This window comes from Podarcis muralis, chromosome 3 (genome assembly GCF_964188315.1).
Source record: "Podarcis muralis chromosome 3, rPodMur119.hap1.1, whole genome shotgun sequence".
NCBI lineage: Eukaryota > Metazoa > Chordata > Lepidosauria > Squamata > Lacertidae > Podarcis > Podarcis muralis.
This window is the reverse complement of record NC_135657.1, coordinates 80,462,547-80,489,856: the sequence shown is the minus strand read 5'-3', so window position 1 is coordinate 80,489,856 and position 27,310 is coordinate 80,462,547. Positions and strand designations below refer to the sequence as shown.

General features: G+C 41.4%; 3 protein-coding genes across 14 annotated transcripts in view; 2 read left to right on the top strand and 1 right to left on the bottom strand.

Moving 5' to 3' along the window:
- Nucleotides 1-4,115, bottom strand: part of ME1 (malic enzyme 1) — a 119,655-nt gene extending 115,540 nt beyond the window's left edge. For 2 of the 4 annotated variants that reach the window (XM_028722866.2, XM_028722865.2), the window contains exon 1: nt 2,375-2,857. In XM_028722866.2, coding sequence (XP_028578699.2) covers nt 2,375-2,548 — 174 coding nt within the window. In that variant the 5' untranslated portion in view covers nt 2,549-2,857. Of the gene's footprint in view, nt 1-2,374; nt 2,858-3,540 lie in introns of those variants that run through there. The other 2 variants (XM_028722864.2, XM_028722863.2) reach the window with 2 other exon arrangements.
- Nucleotides 1-9,666, top strand: part of RWDD2A (RWD domain containing 2A) — a 131,345-nt gene extending 121,679 nt beyond the window's left edge. For 2 of the 3 annotated variants that reach the window (XM_077926194.1, XM_077926193.1), the window contains one exon: nt 5,189-5,791. The gene's annotated coding sequence lies outside the window, so the exon portion shown is untranslated. Of the gene's footprint in view, nt 1-5,188; nt 5,792-7,653 lie in introns of those variants that run through there. The other variant, XM_077926195.1, reaches the window with a different exon arrangement.
- The window catches only part of PRSS35 (serine protease 35), a 151,975-nt gene that overhangs the window by 111,363 nt on the left and 13,302 nt on the right, over nt 1-27,310 (top strand). The window lies entirely within an intron of this gene.

The following is a 27,310-nucleotide window of genomic DNA, read 5'->3' as shown; positions in this document are numbered from 1 at the left end:
GCGGCAACAGCTGCTTTGGATTGGCTGCTGCTTTGTCAAATGGGCAGGTTATTAGCGGATGTGGCAAGGGCTGCTTTGGATTGGTTGCCACTTCGGCAATTTTGCTTGCGTCCCCCCATTTTCTTAAATTTGAGGGCCCCCCCAATAGGGGGCATCTTATACATGAGGGTGCCTTATAGACAGAAAAGTATGGTATATCAAATAAATCACTTCTCCAAACAAAAAATAAACAGGGCCCAGAATTTCATAACTGTCCTCCAGTCTAACATAGCAACTCTGCAGGTGTGCTCTTCACGACTTTCAGCTAAAATTACTCCTCTTCATGCGATAGCTTCCCATAATAAACTGCACATAAATAGGATTCCATTTTACTTCTTAGATCAAGAGTTTTAACACCATCTACTTTTTTAAGATAATTTTTTTACTGGATACTGGTTTGTTATTCCTACTTTTCCTTACCCTCCAAAACCCTCAGTCAGGGCTAAATGACTGGCAGCTCATTATCTTCTTGGGAACAACCAGTATCCAATGTTCTTTCCTTTGTCATGAGCTAATGAACCTACAACAAATAGCTAAAATGGTAACTGTTTGTATCTTACACAGAGGTCTTTTCTAGAAACATCTGATTTTATCTTAACTGCCATAGTAGAGCCAGCTCTAATCCAAACTAGTCAGCGCTTGCCCAAGGCATTTTGCTGCATAAGCCCAAGCAGCAAATGGTTTTGCGCCCTAGTCAACCAGTCAAGTTATTTTGGCACCCAAAATGGAAAATTCTAGAAATGCCTTTTCCTTGCAGTAAAAATATAGTGCTGTAATAATAAATCAAATTAAAAATTAGCCATCTTTTCATGACACTAAAATCAGTTGCCTGAGACAGTTGCTACACTCTGCCTAACAATAAGGTTGGCCCTGTGTAATAGCTATGAAATGCACAGAGGGCTAAAAACTCTATACAAGGGGAACTTATACTCCCACCCTTTTTTAATGGAAGGTGTGGGGGCAGCACACAGGTATAAATAAAATAGAGAAGATTCCAAGTGTTTATCAAATGGCACAGATTTTGAGGATGAGAGACTGCCATTCATTCCCAGTGATGTTATAGGCAGTACTGAATTGCAGAACCACATTCTAAACAGCACTTACTATTTTATTCTGTCCTATTCTATATTCTATTATATTAACTATATTATATTAGGCATCCCCATGGAAAAAGTAAACTGGTTTGAGGTTTTATTACGATCAAGCGGTATATAAATGTTGTGAAATAAGAAAAAACTTTTGATTGGTCAGAGGAGGTCCTGTCAGCGCAACTGCATGACTCCAACCTCACCACCAGTCTGTCCCTAAAGTCATGATAGTGCTATGGTTTGAGATTACCATGCAAATCTGCACATGCTCAAAGTATATCTTTCTTATCAGGGTTGATAAACTTTTGTTTGGTTGGTTCTAACATATTTGGACTTTAGAAGCAGTTGTAAAGCACAGAATGGGGGTACGAAATCTGTGCTTCACAACTCATTTTTCCATCCATTAGGAATATAGGAAACTGCCTTACACCAAGTCGGATCATTAGTCCATCTAGCTTGCTATCGTCTACTCTAACTGGAAGCAGCTCTCCAGGGTTTCAGAGAAGAGACATTCCCAGTCCAATCTGAAACAAAAGAACCTTGGACCTTCAGCATGCCAGCAGACTCTCTACCACTGAGCTTCAGTTCCAGCCCTTCCAAAAGCCATGCACATAGCTGTCTAAAAACAGAAGGGGGACATAAGACTAGTAAGTCGAGGGTCTAAAACTCTAGCTGAACTACAGACTTCCAAGCTGTCTAAAAACAGAAGGGGGACATAAGACTAGTAAGTCGAGGGTCTAAAACTCTAGCTGAACTACAGACTTCCAAGAAAACATGCAGAAACTATGTTGATAATCCAACTTCCCACCACCTTCAAGTAATGCACAAAACTGGCGCCAAGGTAACTCCCCAAAGTACTCCATAGATACTTATATTCACCCCTTTTTTTTAACAATCCACCATGTGCTGTTACCCATCTTTTCCTGAGTAATAATATCCTTTATGGTGCTTTTCTAAACGTTTTAGACAAGTTTAAGACCTTTGAAAAGATATTTAACTTTTTGATTGATAAAACTGCTAAGTTGGACTTGATTCTCTCTTCCTTTTGTAACGTCCTACTCTTCTGCTTCTGTGCATTTCATACTCTTCTCTTTGCACACACGCACCCAAAAATAAGGATATCAGAGAAGCATATCCCTTTAGTGATTTAACACTCCATGTATCTTTAAAACAACACACCCCATACATCTTTAGAACAATTCTCTCTTTTTGTAACTTGCTCAGTTTAGAACAAGTTTAGAACTTACCCGACAACTGTGACCATTCATATCCAATGGGCTGGTGGAGCTGGAGCCACTATACAGAGTGTTGCCTGGAAGGCAGTAGGTAATGGAGAGAAATGGCACAGGGATTTTTAAAAGTGCGTCTCCTATTAAATAGTGTGGTCTGACCCTGGAAAGGCAATAGCACCACTTGATCATGACCAAGGCACTCGCAGATTTTGCTGAAAGAGTCAATTTTTACTGCCAGGAACAGACAGCTGACTAGAGCCAAACTGCTGCTCCACATGAGGAAATCACGTTGTGGCCAGTGGCCCTAACAGCTTGGCTGCAGGAAAGGAACAAGGTTCTTGTGCCATGAGGGTCAGGGCAGACACCTCTTCTAATGTTTGAAGGGGCTGTTCCTTGAACAGCAGTTTGCTCTGCCAGAGAACCATCTCCTGGCTGATTGCAGCACCTATCATAAACCTGTCAAGGTCAGAGAAGCAAACTGGGACGGTTGCTGTTGGACCAGCTGGCAACCCTGCGCGAGTGTAGACAATTATGAAACTTTTTGACCGGTGTGTTTTTTTGTGTGTGTGTGTGTGTGTGTGTGTGTGTGTGTGCACAGTTTATAAGGCATAAGCAAACAGCACCACCGCACCATGTCCAGCTTGCATTTGAACATGAGATGGGGAGTGGGAAGATTAAACGGACGAATAACTCGCCATAAAACTCCCCGGGGAGTCCAGCGTGGGTTTGGGCTTTCGCGCGCGGAGAGAGGAGGGTGTTTTGCTGCCCCGCTTCGCTTCCTCTCCCTACGGCTGCAGGAAAAGGCGAGAGCCGAGCGCTGGGGCGGAGCCAAGGCAGAAAAGGCCAACCGGCTCGGTTACAGCGACGGAGAGGGAGAGCGAGCGTGGAGGGGGGGAAACAACAACACCACAAACCTCCCTCCGCCGGCGAAAACTTCCCGGCGCTGCGTTTGCAAGCCCTGCAAACTGCCTAGGAAGCCCAGCCCACTGAACCGAGCACGATTCACTTCCGAGGGAGAGGGGGGAATATATATATTTATCTCGTGCAAAAAGGGTGTGGGGTGGCGGGAGGATGTGTAAGTTGACGCCGGTCCCCTCACGGCTTTTTCGCGCCTCTCCTCGTTAACCGACCCTCCGACACACACACACACACCCCACACAGGCCGACTCCATTTAAGGTACCTTATTGAGAGAGGGGTCCCTCAACACCTCGCAGCCCCTCTTCTGGGTCCACATGGGGAGCAGGTCTTCCCCCTCACGCGGGGGACTCCTGGCGGCGGCGGCACCTTCCATCCCTGGGGTCAGTCAGTCAGTCAACGGGAGGAAGGGCGGTTGGCCGGGCGGTTGGTGGTGACGCCTGTTGCTCGTGCTGGGCGCTCACTTGTGGCTGCTGCTGCTGCCGCCTCCTCCTGTGCCTGCGGACGCCTCTTGGGAGGACAGGCTGTGAGGGAGAGGAGGAGGAAAGAGGAGGAGAGGAATTGCCTTCACAAGCCGCCTCCTCGCAGGGGTCAGCGGGGCACGGGAAGCCGCTGAGTCACGCTGAGGGCGCGGGCGAGGCTGGGCGTGGGGGGCTGTAGGGCAGATCGGGTCGGGTCAGCTCAGAAAGACCGTCGTGGCCTGTTAGGGTATGTGGTAAAGGAGGCCTCTCTCTCTCTCTCCCCTCCACCTCCTCGCCCGTTTATGGCAACGCACTGCTGCTGGGCCCCCTTTTGGACATGCACCGAAATCAAGTGGCGAGGCCTCGCCGGGGCTAGGCCCATCTCAGGCAGGGGTTTTGATTCCTGCCACATGAGGTCAATGCCAACAGCACGCGCTGGGAGCACGGTTTGCAGACAGAAGGTTCCAGGGTCATAGCTCCTACATGGAGAGAGAGGAGTCTCCTAGACTTGCGTTTATTGTGGGGGCATGCAAGTTTGCTTGTTTATTTGTTTTTCAGCATCAATGCCACATCAAAGATATCAAAATGGTAGCGCACATCCCCCCCATTTAATGCTGGTTAACAGGAGTGCCAACTTGGCCCCATGGGTGCCTGAGGCCATGAGTGCCATACAGCGTGCATAGCCCTGGCACCAGAATTTGTGGGTGCCTGCCTCCTTCATGGGTGCTGGGGCACCCAGGGCCCCACAGAGTTGGCACCTATGCTGGTGCCAACTGCTGTGTAAAATCAGATCGTTTAAAAAAAAAAACAGTTGCCAACATCGGTTCTGTGGTATCTGAAAGATCTGTTCAGATACTATCGGCTTCCACACAGGACCCTGTTAACAGCCAATTAAATATCACAAAAACAACAGCAGCAGTTGTTTTTTAACATTTTTCCAAATAAAATTAAATTGGGGGTGAGGAAATGTGGATACTGCAAAAAAACAACAAACAACCGTGCATCCTCCACAGTCTCTTTCAACTTGCGATTCCCAGCATCATGAATTTATGCATCATGTTGTGTGGCCATTAGTAGCCTTCTCTTCCATGGATTGGTCTAATCCTTTTCTAAAGCCATTCAAATTTCTAGCTATCACTACTTCATAAGGGGGCGGGGGTGGATCCATAGTTTAATAGCTATGTACTGTGCAAAGAAGTACTTGCAGTATTTTGAGACAGAGCAATGTACTTTAATAATAATTAACTGGCTTTTATTCACACCCTGAATGTGGAAAACATTGGTCCTTTATGAATTGCCTGTAAATACACTTTCATAATAGTACAATTATGTTTCTGTGTAAATTGAGCAATTTCTGATTAGCATTAGGAAAGAAGAAGGAAAGTATTGATGGATGGAGCGTTTCTACATAATAGATTTGCATTTTGATAAAGTGTCTTACCTGTTTGGCAGCTTTCTTAAGAGAACAGCATCGGCAGCAACGTGAAACACTAAGAATGCTCCAGGAGAGCTGTTTGTCCCAGTGACAGTGGTGCTTCTGCAAGTGACCAGCAAGCTTAGTCAGCAAGCCTGACACCCTCAGGCCACACAAGGACAGTGTGAGTGCCCAGGCTCATCACTGCCAGTCCACTGACAGTAGCAGCAAATGGTTTGTATCTGCAGCATGAGGAAAACAGGAAAGCAGCAAACAGCTGGAAACAATCTTGTGCAATCATCAGATGCAGTAATTGAATCTTGTATTCCAGGAATGGGAAACCTGTGGCCCTCCAGATGTTCTTGGACTTGAGATCCCATCATCCCAAGCCAACACAGACATAGGTCAAGGACTGATGGGATCTGTAGTCCAGCAACATCTGGAGGGTTATGGACTCCCCCCCATTCCTGTTGTACCCAGAAATTTTGCTGCTTATCCATTGAGCCATGAAAATCAAAGGCAGCTGACCATATCAAGTTCTTTGCACTGTTGTTCATATGCTATCAAACATTTCCTGCATCAGCACATTGTACAGACTTTAACCTTTAAGTATAATAAAACAAAGTGTTTTCTCTTTTTTATGACAGTGTTTTCAGACAATTTTGCACAGTTCTGCACAAATATATCTGCAGACCCAGACCACAGCTGTCCCGAGCAGCCCCTCTGGTATTCACCTGCATTCCTAATAGGTCCAGGAATTTGTCTACATAGATTTCATCTGAATAATGGCTTCTACATTAGTAATCCTGCAGTGTCAATTCAAGTGTAATATATAATAGCAACAAAAACTAATCACAACTACCAGCTGACGGGGAGGGAGGGGGAGCTTGTCTTCCTACTTTGGCAGTACAATTTCCATTATATGGAACAAGATAAAAATAGGTCTCCAAAATGGTTACTGATAACTATTTACCCCCATGATGACTTGCTTGTTTACTTGGTATGGAAAACTGGTTTCCAAAGGCATTTTATGACATACCTGGTTTCCATACAGTATTTTGCTTGGGTGCAAGTGGATAAAAATCATCCTACCATACACTTAGGTCTTGCTTCTCATATGGTATCATGTACACTGTGATAAATAATCATAGGATTAATGGTTGTTTATGGTCACTCAGTATTATGACCTCCTTTTGTAAACTCCCAGATTAAGTTTTGCTCCTTTTGCGCTCCAAAATAACATCAGCTAACAAAGATAAAGAGTATAGAGATCTTCAGCTTCTAGTACCAGTCATGCACATGCAGATACATTTCTTATGAAATTTAATATATTTGTTTACTGCACACCCATAATCTGGATAATCCTTTGATACATAATGTGATGTGTAAACTAGCACATGAAAAGAATACTCAGTAATAACATAAGAACGTAATTATAGCCTGGTGGATCAGGCCAATGGTTAATTAACACATATTTACAGCTGCATCTAGATGGAGAGGTCCATAGCATTCACATCACAAGAGAGTCCTTTGTTGCCTTCCTGAGAGCAGCCAGCCCAGCTCCACAAGCACATCAATCAATATACTGCCCGTACCTCGTGGTGATGGCTTTCTTAGCCCCGCATGGTGTTTAGCCCACTTCCTGCTTCTTCCCAGAAACCTTTGCCAAAGCGCAACTTCCCCTTCCACTTAAATCACCGTTGGCTGTAACCCTGGCAACGCCTGAATTTCTCACCATTCAGAGAATTGGCAGGAGCATAACAATACAATACAACTGTTCCATTTGTCCTTTACATGCTTCTTGTCAGTAATTTTGCATGCACTGCTGTTTTATGGTTCAAGGCCTCTATTCTACAGTGACATTTGTTCCCAGAATCTTGCACACCCAGAGGTAAGGCACCCACCTCCTTCGCTCTAGTGTATGACCACCTGACATTCTTAGTGTGGAATATGAACCCTGGGTTGCTCCCCGCCCTCGCCCCCCCCCCCCCCCCGAGACAATATAAGGCAGAAGGAGATTTCAACTGGATTACTTCATACTGGACCAGAGGATTACTTTCCAAGAAACTCGCACAAGCTAAGTAAATAGGCATAGGATCAAGCTGCAGAAGATATAGGAGTTTAAAAACATCTAACTGTGAAAAGGGTTTAAAAGGACAAGCAGAATTCTTTTTAAAGCTAACAAAAATGAGAGGAAACTAGAAGGGAAAATCCCCACCCTGCTTTCCCTTTAAAACCTTTTTCATTGGGTAGCTCGCTGAAAAAAGGACAAGGCCTTCTACTTTTTATCCTTGATCTATGTTTAACCTGCTCCCACCCTATGTATGTGTTTTAACTGACTCATTTATCTGCATCATTTGAGAGGGATGAAACCATTACGAAACTGAATATGTACCTCTAGTTGTTTTGCTTATGAGGACAGCTCAGGAGCCAAAAATTTGCTATGTTCTGTAGTGGCACCCAGTAAGTGTACTGTATGTACTTTGCATGGTTTCCTTACCAGGCAGAAGACCTTCTCGATAGTGGTGCCCAGCCTGTGAACTGCCCTTCCATCAAGGAGATAAGTAACAACCTTTAGAAGACATCTGAAGTCAGCCCTGTATAGGGAAGTTTTTAATGTTTAATGTTTTATTATGTTTTTGTATGTGCTGGAAGCCACCCAGAGTGGCTGGGGCAAGCCAGTCAGATGGGTGGGGTACAATTATTATTATTATTATTATTATTATTATTATTATTATTACTACTACTATTATTATTATTATTCACGGCCTAGGACCCTCGTACCTACAAGACCGCCTCTCCCGGTATGCCCCACGGAGGACCTTAAGGTCCATAAATAGCAACACCCTAGAGGTCCCGGGCCCTAAGAAAGTTAGCTTAGCCTCAACCAGAGCCAGGGCCTTTTCAACACTGGCTCCAGCCTGGTGGAACGCTCTGTCTCATGAGACCAGGGCCCTGCAGGATCTGATCTCTTTCCGCAGGGCCTGCAAGACAGAGTTGTTCCGCCTGGCCTTTGGATTGGAGTCAATTTGATTCCCTCCCCCTCTTTCCTTTTTCCTTTCTCCTCCCATGATGAGGCTGCATTTTAATCACGTTTTTAAAGTTGTATTTCAATTGTTTTTATTATTGGTTGTTAGCTGTCCTCAGCCCAGCCTTGGCTGGGAAGGGCGGGGTATAAATAAAATTTGTTGTTGTTGTTGCTGTTGTTGTTGTTGTTACTACTACTACTACCTATGTAATCTGCAATTTGATGCTATCCATGTTTTACCCAGAAGGTACAGAACTCAATTGTAAGTGTGCATAGGCTTGCACCTGTAGAGTCTTAGTAATCCCATGGATTGACCACTCTTTAAAAAATGGAATCTGCAGCTTGATTTGGAGACACTAGCTGGTGATAATCCTTTTATCAACACTGTGAAAAGCTTCACCCATCAGCTGAGGAATTGAACTGAGCAGATTAGCAGTGTTGCAATATCAAGAAACCTATGATCATACACAACCTTATCCAAACCTAACAACTGGCACTTGGCTAACACTGTTCCTATTTGAAGTATTTCACAAACATGTAATAATTCCATGGTGGAAAGCAATTTGTAATGTACTGAGTTCTGCACCTCAAGAGGCTACACCCAGGATTACAGATAGAAAAAAATTCAAGTGTTTTGTGCAATGGAGAGGCACAGGCTTGCATCATACACTAAGGTTATCAGATGTCCCCGTTTCTACTAATCAGTTCCCATACAAAATCAATTGAAGTTGAAAAGTGCCCCCAGATTCATTGAAAAAATCTGGTAACCTTACCATAAACTGAAGTTATTTTTGACATTTCCCTATTAGTAGTTCCTACAGCAGATATCCAAACTGCTGAGTTTTAAACAGATGTTTGGCTTGAGAGCTGCTGATCAGGAAGTAGCCTTTGTACACAAAAAGAGTCTTTATTCGTGTGTACAGGAGTATTGCTAAGTACTTAAAGGAGTTAAGGCGAATGTCCATGACACAAATTGTGTATGCTATTTTATATCTGTAAATAAGATTTTATTGTACTAGCCAAAGGCTATGACAAAGCTGCTATTTTAATTGCACAATTGTCTCAGGTCAAACTAATGTGGAAGGTGGCATGGGTAAGTGTCACTTTACAGAGCTGCTCCAGGCAACCTGTTTATTCAGCATTCATCCTAATTTGCTTACACAAAGCTTAGCAGTGGCACACTAGAACTGTGTCCAGCCTGTCAGTATTTTGCAGGGACAGAAGCAAGTGCATACCAAAACTTGAGGTTTGTGCAATTAAAGTGGATTAAAGGGCTTTATCGCCCTAGCACAACAAATCCACTTTTAAATAAAAGTTGACTTTTTGCAGTTGGGAAAGTGACAGAGAGATGAATTGGAAAGTGTGGGATCAGCAAATGACTAACACGAAGACATGTAAGCAACCTGCAAGCAAATGAATGCTCATGGTCATATAACTCCTTTCAAACAAATCAAAATGTATGCTCAATAAAGACCGGATCTAATCTAACTTCTGCATAAATCTGACTGTTCAATAAGTACGTCATTCGAAAGAGTGTGCTCTTTATTTTTATTTTTTAATGGGGCGGTTATTGACAATGAAAATATTGCATTCCTCCCAGTTTGCTTGTGGGTATCCATGTGCAACCCAGTTCACACTTAATGTTTCTTGATGTAGTTGTGGGAACTCATGAGGCCAATGCCAATGACCGCAGAGAAATGGCAAACTGGCCCCCAAATGGTGAAAAAATTAACCTCATTATACTATGTGCAAAGACTTCATAACATATCAAGAGCACACAGTATCTCTGGAGTTTAAAAACGTACCACAGGGATTACAGACCCTGCCACCGCTGTTGAGATACACAAGCTTTCATTTTAAACGGTATGTAAATAGAACACCCATGCTGAATGGTGTAGGCAAGATAATGAGTGAAGTGGTTGAAATAAATTTCATTTCAAGAGAATTTAAATTTCCATGCATAGTGAATCAAGAAAACACATTAATGCTAGTTGAGATAATTTCCAACTCTTCTAAGGAGGCCCAGGAGAACATATTAATGGGGTTGTAAAGGAAACAAACCAGAAGTTGGCCAAGATACAGGGTGTGGAGACCTCTAGAGCGGTCCAGTATTTGTACACATAGAAGAAAAAGCACACCTCCATGCAAATCTGTGTGGGAACATACCATCAGTGCACAGGCAACCTTTAGTCACTTTAAACATTTATTTCTCAACCAGCATATTTAACTGAGGCATATGTGCAGTACAAGCACCTTTCACAAGGTGTAATTATTTGTGTTAAACAAATGCAATGCAAATAATACTCAAACTTTTTTTCCTAGTTGAGCTATAGTGGATGTGTATGTGTTTAATCTCCTGCATGATTCTAGATCTGTGTTGGTGGGACTGGTTATGTGAGAAATCCAGTTGCCAAGCATGTGTGTGTTTTATGGCACATCATGGCTAAAATACTGTAATACTAATAACTTCTGTGTTGTATTTATTATCTACTATATATTTTGGAAAGTGGTTTGACTGCTTCTTCTCTATAGGTTTGGCCACCTCTTGAGAGATCATTGCCAAACTCCGCACGAGGGTTCCTGAGGTGGCTATCACTAAATTTGACATGATGGTTTCAGCTTGTGTCAATTTGGACAGCTCTGAATATACTGTTGCCCAATTTAGCATGACTGTTCGAACCTGCACTAATTTGAATGCCTCTTGAGATATCATCTCTATACATGAGGGTTCCCATGGTGAAGGTGGCAGTCTTGGTGCAAGGGGTGGGGGCGGTATCCGTGTTTGCACACACACAGGCGTAAAACTCACAAATTACACTATCCATTTAAAAAATTTTAAATATTTTTAGGTTTGTTTGAATTTATGGGCAGCGTTGAGCACTTCCTGTTAGTATAGTATATATTATAAAATTGCACATAGTTCAGTGTTTCTAAAGCAGTGGCCCTCCAGATGTTGTTGAACTCCTAATGCCCACCAGCCATTTCTAAACCCAGGCTGGAGAATCCATGACCCTCCTTTGCTGGTTGAGGCTTATGGGAGTTGTAGTCCAGCAACCCTGAAGGACACAGGTTCCCTGCCCCAATATATCGCAACACTATATTCTTCAGAGGGCTATTTCCAGGCTCATGGTATGGTATGGTAACTTTGCATTTGTCCTGAGAGAACAAGACAAATGTTACTGAAATATTTATGGTGATTATATTTTACAGCGGGAGCTGCCAGATCCCAAGGCACATGGACTTTTTGTACTCTCAAGTTCTTAAGTATAATTGCCAACTAAAATAAAAAATAAAATTTTATGCTGGTCTGTCCCTGTGTTGTCAACAGAAATGAGAAGTGCAGGCCCTCGTCCACAAGGAAATCCGGAATGAGTTATGCTTCATTGTGGCAGGCAGGCCTGGCATTCCGCAGCAACACCACTAGGCTGCAAGCGCCATATCTTGTCAACCCTGGAGATGTCAACACCACCCCCACCCACAACCACAACAACCCCAGTACATTTTCTCTGAACCCGACCAATGATAAAAAAATCACAAATGCCCTGGTTTCTCCCCACAGTACAAATGGAGTATACATATAAAAAGGATCTAACCAATTCTCTCTTGTTGGTGATGAGACAAGACACTCACCAGCCATTTGAGTTGTCCTCCTGGAGGCACTAGCACTAGTCAGTCCTCTCCTCCCTCCCAAAAGGTTCACCTAAAGCTCTCACCCAGGAGCAGTTACCTTCCAATTCCACAACAAACCAGCACAGCTTCCCACCTTGGCTTCCTCCCAGGATCAGCCTCTTTAAGGAAGGACCACCTGGCCCCTTCTCTGTGATCTTTTCAGCACCACAAGTGGAGCTTTTTATCCACTCAGAGAAAATATACATAATATTTATTTATATCCTGCTTTTAATGGCATTTATGCTGTCTCTGTTGGAATTATTGTTTTTTAATTTAATTTTAACCAGTACACACCTTTTATATATATAAAAAAGCATCGTTTGTTTGTAAGCCATATGTTCAATGCTAGTATCGTATTCTTTCTCTGTCAGGAGACTGTTGTCCTCTTGATCCTAATGCTCTAAGACAGGGATCAGCAACCTAAGGCCCATGGGCCAGAAGCAGCCCACAGAGGTCTTCGACCGGCCCATGAGCCGCCCCCAAACCAAGCTACCCGTTCTCGCGCTGCACTAAACCGGCACAGCACAGTGCAGGGACTTGCTTCCACTGCGCCGAAAATCACATCTGCACAGATGACAAAAGTCGCCTACGTGCAATCTGGCCCACAGAGGGATCTCCACAGGACCGATCCAGCCCAGGCAAGATAAACCTTGCTGACCCCTGCTCTAAGAAGATGATCATAACGGAGCACTGCTTTGCAGTATCCATTTCTGCTGCTTGTAACTTTCATTGATGGAGATTCTCCAAAAGAAAAGAAAAGGGTGTTTTTTTTATTCATGTACAGTGGTACCTCAGGTTACAGATACTTCAGGTTACAGACTCTGCTAACCCAGAAATAGTACCTCGGGTTAAGAACTTTACTTCAGGATGAGAACAGAAATCACGTGGTGGCAGTGGGAGGCCCCGTTAGCTAAAGTGGTGCTTCAGGTTAAGAACAGTTTCAGGTTAAGAACGGACCTCCAGAATGAATTAAGTTCTTACCCGAGGTACCACTGTATATGTTTTAGAATATGCTAACATTTTAAACTTTTTACTATCTAGCATTGGACCTCTGCTGAAAGCCTCTGACCCGCAAAAATAAAAAATTGTTTGGCTTTGGTAAGACTGGCCCACTGACAACCCTCCAGTTTTAAAGAGATGCTAAGGCACTACAACGGAATGCTACAAAGTGTTGTTAAAACAACAACAAAGGGTAAAAATGTAAGTTTCACAGACCCGTATAGAACAATGTGTGATTTTTTTAACATTAAAGCTCCAATTAGATTTTACTAGTCACAATAAACTAGGCAAACAATGTGGCCCACTTTACTAAAAAAAATTATCTAAAGCTGGAAATGTTTCTGCTTTTAAAAACACATTATATGTTCCCAATGCAAGTGTGAACTGAAACAGCTTTCAGATCTGCCTCACTTGGATAGCTACAGCACAGCAGCAACAATAACAAACTTTCTTGGAAAGTGCTTGCCTAGCCAGTATATATGCAGCTGTAGTATAGCATTATTTAAGCTAACTGCATGTGCAGCAGTTTAAGCAGGTTATGAGAACAGAAAGTCCTTTTGGCTGCAACACATTCCAGAGCTTAGAAGCTTTTTCACAAAAAGCACGCTGTAAAGGTTTTGGGGGCCAGCTTGTCTATAGTTTTCAGCTTTCACAATTTGTCTACACAAGTTTCATTATAGTCAATTGCAGGCACACATGCAACTACACACTCTTACACAGCACGGACTGAATTTGACCTTACAGTTTGTGCTTTTTTTGGCTCTTGCTCTCTAAATTGAGTTGCTACACTTGAAGCTAAACACGTGTTTTTCTCCCTCCTGCCAGCCCACTGGAAGGTACAAGCAAATGGCACATATTTACTCCAGCCTTCTCTTCTGGGCTATGCTAGGCCCGTAATGTTAGGCAAAATCACCCAAGATTGGCTCAGCTGTCCAATAAATCCAAGTGGCTTCTTGAAGCAGCAACATTTTTAGGGGCTTCTATAAAGCTGCTTCATTTTAAAGCATTTCTACACCACTTTACATTTAAAATTTATAATCTCAAAGCAGTTTACAACCCCACTTAAAACAACAAATAAAGCATTACAAAATATCAAAATAAACCATTACCGATGAAGGCTGCATTAAAACAAAACACACAAAAAATTTAAGCAGCATAATTAACAGAAAAACAAAATATCCCTTTAATCATAAAACCATTACAAATACAAAAATACAATCAAACTCTAATAAGCAACATCCCTGGCAACTACATAAAATAATTGAAACAGAAGCTGCACCCACATTTCCCCTCACCCAACCATTTATGACAACACAAATGTCTGGTCTATAAAACCAAATCATTCTCCCACCTCTAACTAGGACAATGTATACATAGCAGCATAACCACACCCTCCCTGTGTCTCACCCAGGTAGAGCTGTACTCTCTACTGGGTCAGTCTCTCACACAGACTGGCATTAAGCAACTTTGAAACACAGTCTCTCACTCTGGGCAGCAAAAAGGCAATTGATCCAAGAGATGTACCCAAGACTCTGTAGCAAAGGATGCTGCAACACATGCATGGGCACACAATGTTTGAAAATAATCACAGTCCAATGTGACAGTGTGTGGGATTCTGGGATGCCCCTCTTGGATGGTGTAATGCAGCTGCTTGAGACGCAAAATATATTGGGCCCAAACTGTAGCCCATTCAGAGGTACATCTCACTTCCAAGTAAGTATACTTTGGATTGCAGCCCCACAGCAACATTTTAAGGATTGTCCATTGCATGTCTTCACGCTGGTAGCACTAAAACCAGTGTTTGAAAAATACAACACATCATTATGTGTAATGTTTATCCTACTTTGAGTCTCGCTTGTTTTATTCTAAACACATCACAAATTGCTATGACAAAATGCATTTCTAAATTGTGACCTAACTTCTGTTTAGAATAAAGAATAGCTTGCACTCATACAAAACCGGGCATAAATTCTACACCTTTGGTTGGACATAGGAATGCTCCTTTGGAACTGAATTTTTAGGATCTGATCCAGTTATTACTTAAACATAAATTCTAGATTGAATTCTCAGTGGTAACTTACCAAGACTACATTTGGCTTCAAATCTTCTGGTATGCTCAAATTGTTCCCATTTACCAGGGACATTTATGTTTTCTGGAGCTTGTCCCTGATATATCATGCCTATTTTATCCTTATTTTTGCCTTTTGGGGATGTCTTGTTAAAACATTTATTGAAAGTTCTTATTCCCCACTGGGCACATCTCCTCCTTCATGTTTTCCCCATTAACAGCACCATATATATATATATATACCTACTCAAGTAGCTCAGTAGCCTTACACCTAGGTGTTATTGCAGCCTACATCTCCTGAGTGGGAAATGTTTACATCTTGGCTCTCATGCACTTGGTGTAAATATAGGTGGATTGTGCATTAAGTCACTGTGCAGGCTACAGCCAGATGTTTCACACACTGAAGCTGCTGGAATAAATTTTGAACCGTTGACAATACCGTGGGGCAATTTTTATTTTTCATACCTTCAATAAACCTTGGCTAGAACTGATGGTTAGCAGGGAGAGACCTTAAGCATGAGCTCAGGGTTCAGACAATATGCTGAACCAAACTCTGGCTTAGCACAGTGCAGGAGTAAAAAAGATCAGGGAGGAACAAAGTGCCTGAAAGCTGCCCTTCAGAAGCCTAAGTGTTCACTAAGTCCTCCTCTCCTCCCCCTATGTGCCCCCTAAATTTTGCTTCCCCCCAATCCTCTGGAGTAGTTTTGGGCATGGTGTACAGCATGCATGTTGGCAGGCAGGCAGGAGTTTCATTGCGCAAGTGGAAGTCATTCCGGCTGCACAAAGATTTAGTTGAAAACTATTACTCAAGGATCAGAACGAAACAGTTGCATTGATTTATCATTGCAAAATTCACTGACAGCAGAGGAAGAGGAGGAAGGGGACTCATGCAAGCTTGATGCTTCCTTTGAGCATATGAACGCTCACCCATATAGCATGAGAACGAGGTGCAGCATTGCCTGCAAACCAGGCCAACATCTTTATCTAAATTCTAGCAGATACATTTATTCTACTACAGGATTCCAAATAGTTTGTTTTCCCTTGGCAATATTTCCAACACAGCAGTTTTCCAGGAAACACCTGCCAAATTGTTTTATTTCCTAATGATACCATTTTATCAACAGAACTTCCAGTTATGAGGTGTAACATTGTGACTATAAAGACCTATATTGTTCCAGCAATTAATACCAGTCAGTGGTCTAATTACATAGAATTATGCATTTATATTTCAGCTTTTTAGAAACCTGATCCCCTAGATAGTCTGAATGTTTTGATGTACTCTTGTATTCCAACACCATTAAATATTTCACACATAGTTTTCACTTGTAAAGTTAGAGAAGTTCCAGCTCTTATACTTTTTTTTTTTGGCAGACTTGAACAATTTAGTAAAATGTCTAGATTTTATAAAGGAGCTGCTTGGCTGCCTAACAAAGTAGAAATGCAAAACCCTTCAGCACTAGGCTATGTTTTTGCTTCCATTTAAATTGGTTTTCTCACTGACTTTTAAGAGAGCACATAGGATCCATTTCATTTGGGACAGAGCTAAGAAACATGGTGTAATACATAGGAAAACCCTGGAGAATGTGGCACTTAATAAAAGCATGCAAAATACCCAGATGCCTGTTGAATGTAATCTGTGGGGTAAAAACGTGGCATATGTTTGCCATGGGCAGCATCTCCATAATGCATCAATTGCTGGTAGAAATGCCTTGTCCTTCCTTCTCAACAATTGCACCATGCTATTTAACTTGGGGATCTGGGATCTGGCTACCTTAAAATAGAAGGAAAAGGTATATATGCAGTAACTGGAAGCAGAGCTGATCTGCTTTCAGAAAGGAAGCTAAATGAACAGAAATATAAGCCATTTTCAGATGTTCTACTGATACATAAAACCAATTAATGGTTAGGGATAAGTGAGCTAAGCTATCTCCCTATCACCATGGAGGGTGTATTTCTGAATCGGGATGGGGGTTTATTATTTCTGAACATGCATTTGTGGAGAATCCCCATATTATTTAGAATTTGGAAGAACCTTGCTCTTCATGCTGAATTTACATACAAATAGATTACGTGAAGAGGGCCACGTAGAAGCGAAATGATTAGAGCCAGGGTGCATGTTCTGTTGGACTAATCATCATGATGTGTATTTGCATTTCCATGCACATTTAAAAATGCAAATAGCATCTGCAGGTGGAGAACGTTAATCCTTTTACCCTCCTGTGGCACAATGGACCAGTGTGTCTGGCTGTTAACCAGAAGGTTGGTGGTTCGAGCCCACCCAAGGACAGCTGTGACCATTATTTCTGCATTGCAGGTGATTGGACTAGAAAACCCTGAGTCACTTCCAACTCTAGAATTCTATGATTCTATCACTTGCTACGGTCCTATCGAAAGCCAGTCCTTTCAATGCAAAGTTTGGTCCAGCATGTATTTGTGCATTGATTAGGGCTGATTAAAGCTTCACACTTTTAAGTCAAGTATTAAAAGCTACTCAAGTTTAAGTGAGAAATGTACACATGATGATGCAAGTGTAACTTGGACTGACTCTGGCTACACAGCTCATGCTATTACCAAGTTCTTCCTCTTGGAGGAGTGGGAATGATGTCAATGACACTGTCTGGTCTCACTCTTGCGCTCCAAATTCTTTTTAACAGCTTTAATAATGAAGTCACAAAATTACCGGTACTTCCTCAAGAAGCTAGAGACACATCACATATGTAAACATGATGTACTTTTATCAGACACTGTGGAAATTATTTCCAGTTCAAACATGCAGCAGTTACTATGTATACAGTCATACCCTGGTTGACAAATGCCTTGCGACTCAAACGTTTTGGCTCCCGAACGCCACAAACCCGGAAGTGAGTGTTCCGGTTTGTGAACGTTCTTTGGAACCCGAATGTCTGAAGCGGCTTCTGTGGCTTCCGATTGGCTGCAGGAGCTTCCTGCAGCCAATCGGAAGCCACGTCTTGGTTTCGGAACATTTTGGAAGTCAAACGGACTTCTGGAACAGATTCCGTTTGACTTCCAAGGTACGACTGTACTAAATACAACAGAAGTCCTGAGCAAACCCTTAGTCATGACATCATGATGCTCTTCTTTCCTCTGAACACTATGTAACTCCCCCTGCTGGTGATGCTGAGGAGCTCTAGAGCTTTTACTTACAGCTTAGGCCTGCAATCAAATTTGGAACAATTCCAGTCCATACACCACAGGCCTTGTCCCTTCTGTAGAGTTCTCTTAGCTACTGACTGTGCTGGAGGAAGAGGTTGTGCCCTGCAGGTGATGCTATATAAAATCAGCTTCAGCACCACACATGCTCTGCAGCCTCCTTACTCCCTGATGTAGACTGACAGGAACCATCTCCCACAACCTCCCCCCATCCTGTGGTAATGTCTCATACTAGCCACCTTAAAGGGACAATAACACAAGCTAGCTGAGTTTCTCTGCAAGAAACATGGTAGAAGCAACTGGGAACATATCCCCACTCCTCTTTTGCTGTTTTGAGGCTAAATATGTGTTTATTGCATATACATTCTTAAGTTAACAAATAAAAACCCCCGGAAAATCAGAGTTCTAAAACCCATGTCTTCATGGAAGGCTCTCCACTTCAGAGGTTTGCCACCCAACTCATTGAGGGTGCTCAGAATGGCAATGGGGATGCAGCTAACACACTGGCCTCTGCAGCCCCCACTCATGTGGAAATCACCAAAGGCCTGCCTCTTAGTACTCTTTTGCACAGCTCAAGGAAGTAAATTAAGCATTGTGGGGTAAGTCTCCAGTGCATCCATTTCACAACAGGTTGATTAGACAAGCAAACAGCAATGATATAATCCTCACCAGGTGCTCATAGCACCTGATGATGTGCTGATGTGTGTGTGTTTTTTAAGTTACCATGAAACGATATGGCTTATTTCTTTATGGGTACCAAACAATTTAACAGCTTCCTTGTAAAAAGAGCAGCTCTCTTTTTTCCTGGCAGGGGTCTTGTGTCCTTAAGAGCCGGCATGACAGACAAAAATGCCTTTCCCAGCATGAAGATGCAGCCAGGGGAAAAGTTTCATCAGCTGAATTCTTTTCCCTATCAGGCAGCTGTTAAAGGTTCACAGAGCACTTCCAAAAACAAGCTGTAATCCTATGTTTTGCTGTTATCTGAATCACAAAATCAATGGCTCAATCATTTTATATTTTGAATATATTTACATATTGCAGGGCATCAAGGAAAGTGATTTTTCTGAGGATGCTGTAATGAATGTGACAGTTTTGTTTAATATAAAAAAGCAGCAAAGGCTACTGCTAATTTATTTCAGAGTAGAAAGCCATTATTTTCATTACATATGTGAAGCTAACATTACTCTGCTTCTCTTTGTTTTTGTAAGTCCAAGGCTATGTACACACTCCAGTGTGTTCCCACCATTGGTTCTGGAAGCAGTGTATACTCATTGGCTACAATCCATAGCTGTCCTGTATCTATCCCGTTGTTTCTCAGAAAATACTGCCTTTGCTGTGTTTTCCCCCAAATCAGCTTCAATCCAAATTGAGAAAAAGTATGCCCTACTTCAGGCATGGGCAAACTTGGCCCTCCAGATGTTTTGGGACTACAATTCCCACCATCCCTGACCACTGGTCCTGTTAGCTAGGGGTGATGGGAGTTGTAGTCCAAAAACAGCTGGAGGGCCAAGTTTGGCCATGCCTGCCCTACTTGATAAACTGATAATGTTGTATATAGCCTAAGTCTGATTTTCAAGACAACTGCATCTAACAAAGCTGCGACTTCTTCTCTAGTTGTCTTGAGCCATTGTGTTACATGTACCAGATTGTTAATTTTGTCAGTGAAGAAGAAGTGCATTCCCTATTCGGAATGACTGTAATCTTGCCTCTAATTTGGCTTCTTACAGCCCATTGATTTCAAGTGTAAACCATGTATAAGCAGAACTTTAAACAATATCAGCAACAGTGCCCAACACTATTTTGTAGCACACAGTTTTCTTTGCCTGAGCTCCCTATACTAATGCCTTTGCTCAAGAACAATTAACATTTTCCACAAGACAGGATTTAAAAAAAAAAAATTAAAACATAAAATGCTTTTTAAAATTTAAGCCACAGTAAAAAGATCTTCTAATAGATGTGAGAAATAGTTTAAGCACCACAATCTTTAGGGGTACAATAAATGCCAACAAATAAAAGATAGACATTGTAGTCCTAAATATGCTTTCTCAGAAGTAAGTTCCTCTAAATTTAATAGGCCTTACTCTCCAGTAAGTGTGTCTAGGATTGCCAGCAAAATACATTTGAGAATTTGAAAATGAATTCCCAAAGGACTGATAACATTAGAGTGCAAAATCTGCAATTTAAACTTTTAGATTGAACTCCTAAAACACTTACCTGGGAGCAAATCCAATTGAACTCAATGGGATTAATTTCTGAGTGGACAGGCATAGGTTTGTACTATAACTTAATAAATTAAGGCCAGCAGTTAATATAGTAATAACTGTTACTGTTGTGATGCTACAAGCAGCTACAAGATGTTCTCTGTCTTGGAAAGGGTGGAGTTCTAAATGGCCTTGCTAGTTCTGTGACCCCCAAAAAGGTCACTGATAAGAGGATTGCACACAAAAATTTATTCCTGTGGCCCCAGAATACTAATGCTGGAAAATTTACTTGTGTTTTATGAGACACAAGATATGTCCAGTTTTGTATTAATGAGGTGAAATGTGATGTGATAATTTTCTGAACATACTTTATTTGTTATGACTCAACTCTCCTGGCAAAACAACAGAGGAGGAGCTTTCTCCAGTTGTTTGGCTCCACAGTCCAGACTCTAATGCAAAGACTTGTGAGGGTAGCCTTAGACATATCTGAAATTCTTCACAGGGTAAGAACTGAAGTTTCCACAGTACTGTATTAGGAAATTTGCAAGACTACCTGTGGTAGTTTTTATTCAACGCAGACAGGAATCTTAATATGAGCACATCTTTTGGCTTTCCAAAGTATCAAAATAACTGCAAGTGCTAATGCCCAGATATGAAACATGTAAAAATCCATCAATGAGCAGTCCACTATCAGGGGTGTTGTAGATTTTCTCTGACCTCTGCACCCCAATAGTAGATTGTTGCTCTGACAGACTCCCGAACAAAGTCTCTGTTAGCATAAATCAGTCTCTGCCTTCTCTTCTACCTAACATAGGACTGGTTTTGTGAAAATTTCCAAGTTGCTAACATAGTACCAGCCAGTTATGACATTGGGGGCGTGGATATGCAGACATTTGGACTATCTCAGTTGTTGAACTCTTTTATAGTTTTGTATTTTTAAATTTGATCTGTATTTTTAATCGTTGTGTATGGTTTTGAACATCTTTTTTTTGGGGGGGTAGGGCTAAGCAATTTACAAAAAAACAAAAATAAAACCTGACTTATAATGTGACATTTGTGTTGGGCAGCTGTCTTGATTTTGCTGCACGTGTAGCTTTAAAACAATTGTTTTCACTCATAAATTAAGCCACCCATTTCATGCTGGTCTAATTCCACTGAGTCTGGCCTTCCTTGTTAGCTTTGCTGAAAAATTACAGTATGAAATTGTTCAGAATGTAGCGTTGGGATATTCTTTTCTTTCTTCATGCTGCACGTGGGAGAGAAAGGAATGTGTGTAAACAGCCTTCTCTTAGGCCCTGGAATTCATTTAATCTATGTCTGTGTCTCCTAATTTAGACCCATAAAGGAATTATGAGGGAAATTCTACATAACAAAACCCGCAGGAAACATTAATGTTACACGGGGTGGTCTACCAATGTGATTCTTAAACCTCTGTTACAGTGTTAAGAGGCTGCCCTATCCCAGTTTGCTTTGCTCAAAGATAATCATAATGAACTCAAGGCAACTGTTTCTCATTTGTTAAGTTAGGGTTTACCTAGGTATTAAAGCCACTTTTGCTGGAGGGATCCCACTGACTTCAATGGCATTGTTCTGGTGTTAGAAACACCTGATTTGTGCCTCCCCACTCACAGATATACACTCTTAGGATTTAACTAGAAACATCGGATCCAATTATTGCTTAGGCCCAGCTAGAGTCATCCGGGAGGGTCCTACATGAGGCATGTTCAGGTGTTTGCATGAACATGCAAATGCTGATGTGTGCACAGTGCTTGGACATGCACAAAAATCTCATTCCCTACATTCTTGAGCTCATTGTGCTCGCCACATCCCCAGTCTTTGAACTTGCGCATAAACTGTTTCTCAGGTGGCTAGTCCTGGCCTTTATAACCCTATACCTTCTTCCAGAAGGCAGAAGCTGAAAGAGATCATTTCCGGGGTGCGTACTATCCTGCGCTATCTCTGCCGCTTTCTTATGGCACCTGGCAGCATAGATTTGATCTAAGGTGGGAAGAGTGCACCCAATTATTCTCTCTGCAGTCTTTAAAACCCTGGATAGCATTGTTTTTTCCCTGGCCATGCAGCTCCCAAACCACACACACAGACCATAAGTTAATACACTCTCCACAGTGCAATGGTAAAATGCCATCAATAGATGGACTCCTCACATATTAAGTATAGAAAGTGGGATGTCTCACCACACACAATTAACAGCAACAGTAAATATACTTTTCTTCAGTTGGGTTAGAAATAGTACAAAAAAAGGGACAAAGCATAGCTGCTTAAATGATCAATATGTTATATTCCTTCACTTCAACATCTACTATGAAATGTATGGGTTGCCTCAAAGGAAAACATGTGGAAAGAAGAATGAGCTATTATCAATCAGCCATATGAGAACACAATGAATTCAGTTTGAAAGATGTGTACCATAAAAGGTTCTCATGAAAACATATAAGAATACATAAAAGAAAAGAGAATCCAATACAGTATTTCATTTCTTTAACACAGTGCTAAGCACTCAACTATGCTGTTAGGATGGCCAGCATTCAACACCCTTCTACTGCAAAAAAACAAAAAGCTCCAGTGTAAGTTGCATTTGTAACATAGAAGCAGAGTTATAAATGAAGACTTAAATCAGGTTACTAAATATTTTATCTATCTATCTATCTATCTATCTATCTATCTATCTATCTGGCCAGTATTGGATTCCTATATGTTATCAGATATTTGAAGAGGCTCTCAGAAAGGAGGTACAATCATTTATCTTGTCAAATTTATCTTTATTCTCCACTGAGGTAAACATAGTCTACCCTCATGCAAGTATTACTTGTTTGCATTAATGCACACATGGAATTCTATATTGGGGCAAATGTGTATAGAATCAAGATGTATGTGCAGAATTTCAATTGTGTACCAAGTTTGTTTTTAATATCACAACATGCATCCAATCAAACTGATGCTATTAAACTTAGGACCAAATTGGATTCCTGAGATACTAAACACATAATAGTATGGAGAAGCTGGGTTTGCATTAATTACTGAAAATTATGCTTATTTCAAGTGTTTGTGGGTTGTATCCAATGGTTATATGAACAGAAGGTAGCCGGATCTTTCTATTTCTCACGTGCACAAAATTCAGGTGATTGTCCCCTCCCACTGCCCAACCACAGACCTGTATGACACACCCCAGTGCTCAGGAAGCCCCCATCCTCTGGTGTGTGTCTTCAAGGGGTTCAGGAGGGCCATGGAGGCAAGGGAAAGAGGAAGATCAGTTGTATAAGCTTCTTATCACTCACACAGCCACTGAATACAACCCTAAATATGCAAGTTTAATAATCTGGGTGGTAGGAAAAGGTCATGTTAAATTTTGAAGACTTTGAAATCCTTTAAGGAGGCATAATAGCCACAAGTCTTCCATGGGAACAACTTGCAATGCCTGATTTTACATCAGTATGTTCCTTGATACTGTTGCTCTGAAAACTATTGATTGCCTAACATTGGAAAGTTTTTTCAGTTAAAACCTGCTTCATCAGAGTTTGGCAATTGACACTAGAGGATAGGTTAAACCAAGAATGCAGGCAAGCTGGGGAGAAAAATGCAGATACTGTACAAGCTTGAAGAGGTTTGGTTTCTATTATTTCTCATGCAAATCTTAGGGACAAGACACTTCTGCCTCCTTCTGATTACTTTCCATTTTGGATTGATTCTTTGAACTCAGCTAACTCCTCCGATATGTCATAAACACTGGTCCTTTTTTATCTTTGTACTTGATACAGTTTCCTAATATTTACTTCGTCTGACACCTTTGACTATATCTGCAATTTGTAATTTTACCATTGTTTGTTTCATTCTTCGTTCTGACAAAAAAGTCAATTAATATAAAAAGAAAAGAAACTTCTGTTCTGACAGGCTCAGTACAAAAAAAAATAAATCATCCACTACTGTCACAATTAAGATAATTCCTCAGTGCTATCATTAAAGATTCATGGAGCATGCCAACAACATTGAAATCCATGCCACAAAGCTTTATTCTGATTGTTTAGAAGAGAAGCATTGCATTTAATACAACCTTTATTGCACAGCCAGACATAAGAGCACTGGAGTAAGACCTGGGAGTTCGGGGTTCTAATTCGCACTCAGCCATGAAGCTCACTAGGTCACTTGGGGCCAATCACTGTCTTGTAGCCTAATCTACCCCATAGAGTTTTAGAGAGGATCAAATGGGGAAAGGGAGAACCAGACACACCACACTGAGCAACTTCGACAAAAGGTGGAATATAAATGTAATACATACATAAATAAATGCAAGCAAAACATACAAAGAAGAGGATTATGAGGTAAAAAGCAAATAAATATGTGTGAGCTTTATATAAGCACCAACAACTGGGAAACACTTGCCTGCAAGTGCTCCAATTGGAAAACAGCCTTTACCAAAGGTGTCATGGACATTGAAGACACTCAAACTACGGACACAAGAGAGAAATGTGCTAAGAGGAAGGCACACTTGGCAAATCCACACTGTGATAAACTCTCGCCTGGAAACCAATGTCCCCACTGTGGATGGACGTGTGGATCCAGAATTGGCCTCCACAGTCACTTATGGACTCATTGTTAAACCATGTTTATGGAAGACAATCTTACTTGGCTACGAGTGATCACCAAAGAAGAAGAAAGAAGAAGAAGATTAGTATTGTTGCATTAATAATACCTTGATTTTTAAAAAAAATTATCACAGGCAGCTTCTGCAACTTAATGTAGCTGCAATCCTACATTAAGCTTCTGCAACTTAATGTAGCTGCAATGATCTCAAATGATCTCTCACAACAATCAAGCCAAATATTAAGATAAACCTTGGAGGATCACCTCTGAGCCCCCCACATTTGTTGAGGCAAGTGGGGTACAGAGGACGAATACAAGCATTTTAATTTGTAGCACTTCAGCTTTGGAAGATGCTCCCCAAGGTGTGTCTCCTGGCTCTGAATCTGATGTATTTAAGAACCAGGTAAAATATTTTGTCCTTTGGGCTAAAGAGTTATTTGAAAATACTTAAAGACTGCAATCCTAAATACATAGCTTATTATTAGTCTAGATTCAGCTAATGTGGTGCACTAGCAGAAGCCAGTGCAAGGGCTCCTGGTAGCACAGTGGGGCTTCACCTCCTTCCTCTCCCTCCAATCTGCTCTGGAGGGTCAGGAGAACCTCCCCACCCCCCACTGAGCAAGGCATGGCGGGGAAAGTGGAGGATTGTTCAATCTGGCAAGTAGAAATGCTCGCTGATAAAACACTCAGAAGAGTGTGACATTGAATTCGTCCCTAAATAATAATAATAATGATAATAATAATTGTGCTTATTTATTGCCTAATACAAAACATCTCTAGGTGATTTACCTACACAATTAAAAACAACCATTAAGTTTATCAATAATACAACACTGTTCCCAAAGAAATATAACTGGGTATATACCAAACATTTAAAGCTTGTGGGAAAAAGGACGGAAATTCTGTTTGCAAGTTGTCTTAGCATGGGAACCACTAACCAAACAATTATTAAAAACAAAATAGGAGTATGGTAACTAAAAATTCAAACCAAATGTCCACATGTTAATTTAAAACCGAGAGCTATTATACGCTGTGGCTTTCGTAGCATGGGTTTTTCTAGCATGAACATTAACATGTGTAGGTCCCAAGCAATAAACAAGAAGAATGTTAGGAGAAAGTTAATAGGTTTTTTGTTTGTTTTTTTGGAGTGAATTGTTTGGTTGTGTTTCTTTAGGTGATCTGAAAAGATAACCAGCTTGTGTAAATGCACTACAAAGCAAATGTCTGTTTATTAGTGTCAGATCAATTTCAGGGGGCATGTTAAAATAGCACGAGGGTTCATTCACTTTCTAGTGAGATAAAATTACTTTCAAAGGAATTAAGTTTGGATGCTGGAAGGATTCCAGTGGCAATTAGGTATTTACAGCAAGCACTACTGTATGTTGCGTATTCCTAATGAAACCAGAATGCAACAGTGTGCCCCTCTATTCATGGCATGATAAGAAGCACTTTTAAGGCCAAGGTGTGGATTACCTTAACTAGTATATTCATGGGATAGTATTCTGCTAAGATTTACTCAGAGTAGACACACTGAAATGTATGGGCATGACTAAGATAGGTCCATTAATTTCAATGGATCTATTCCAAGTAAAATTTAGTTTAATACCAACCTCTGATCTGCTTCCCTGAAAACCTTTTGGCATGCTTCCTTTTAACACATCCTCCACTCCCAAGCATTTGGGGAGATGGATTATAAATGCAAAAGAGAGAAACAATTACTTGTTCCTGAATCATGATACTCAAGAATTAGAATGACCACACACTTTATTCTTTTTTGCATATATGTTAGCATGATGTCAGGTTAGCTACTCCTTGAATAAAAGTGCAATCTTACGTATGCTTATTTGGATGTAAGTTCTATGAAGGCAGGACTGTTTTTTAAATATAAAAATGACAGATGGAATTACTAGGCACTGGCACAAGCAAAGGGGACCAAGATACCTCCTATTACATCAGTCACTCGGCCACAGAACAGGTAACTTTATAAATTAACTTATTAAAAAGATTGTAAAACATTACATGTAATACAATTTTCTATGCCTATTGTGGTTTTTTTTTTCCTTTGGAGGGGGGGCGCAGGTCAGGGAGCCCCTTTTAATTCCTGGATCCAGCAAAGGTTAAAATCTAAAGCAGTTTGTGGACTTTCCTTTATTGGAGGTTTTTAAGCAAAGGTTGGATGGCCATCTCTCATAGATGCTTCAGCTGAGATTCCTGCATTCCAGGGGGTTGAACTAGACGACGCTCGGGGGGGGGGGGTCCCTTCCAACTTTACAATTCTATGGTTCTATGATTCAATTGTTGGAATAGCCAGGCCAGTTTTTTTGGTGAGTTAATGGCCCCTATGTATGAGTTGTTAAGGTAACAAAGGAAATGGCTTTGTGTCGGAGAGAAAATGGATGGGCTCCCTCCCTCACCTGGCAGGTAG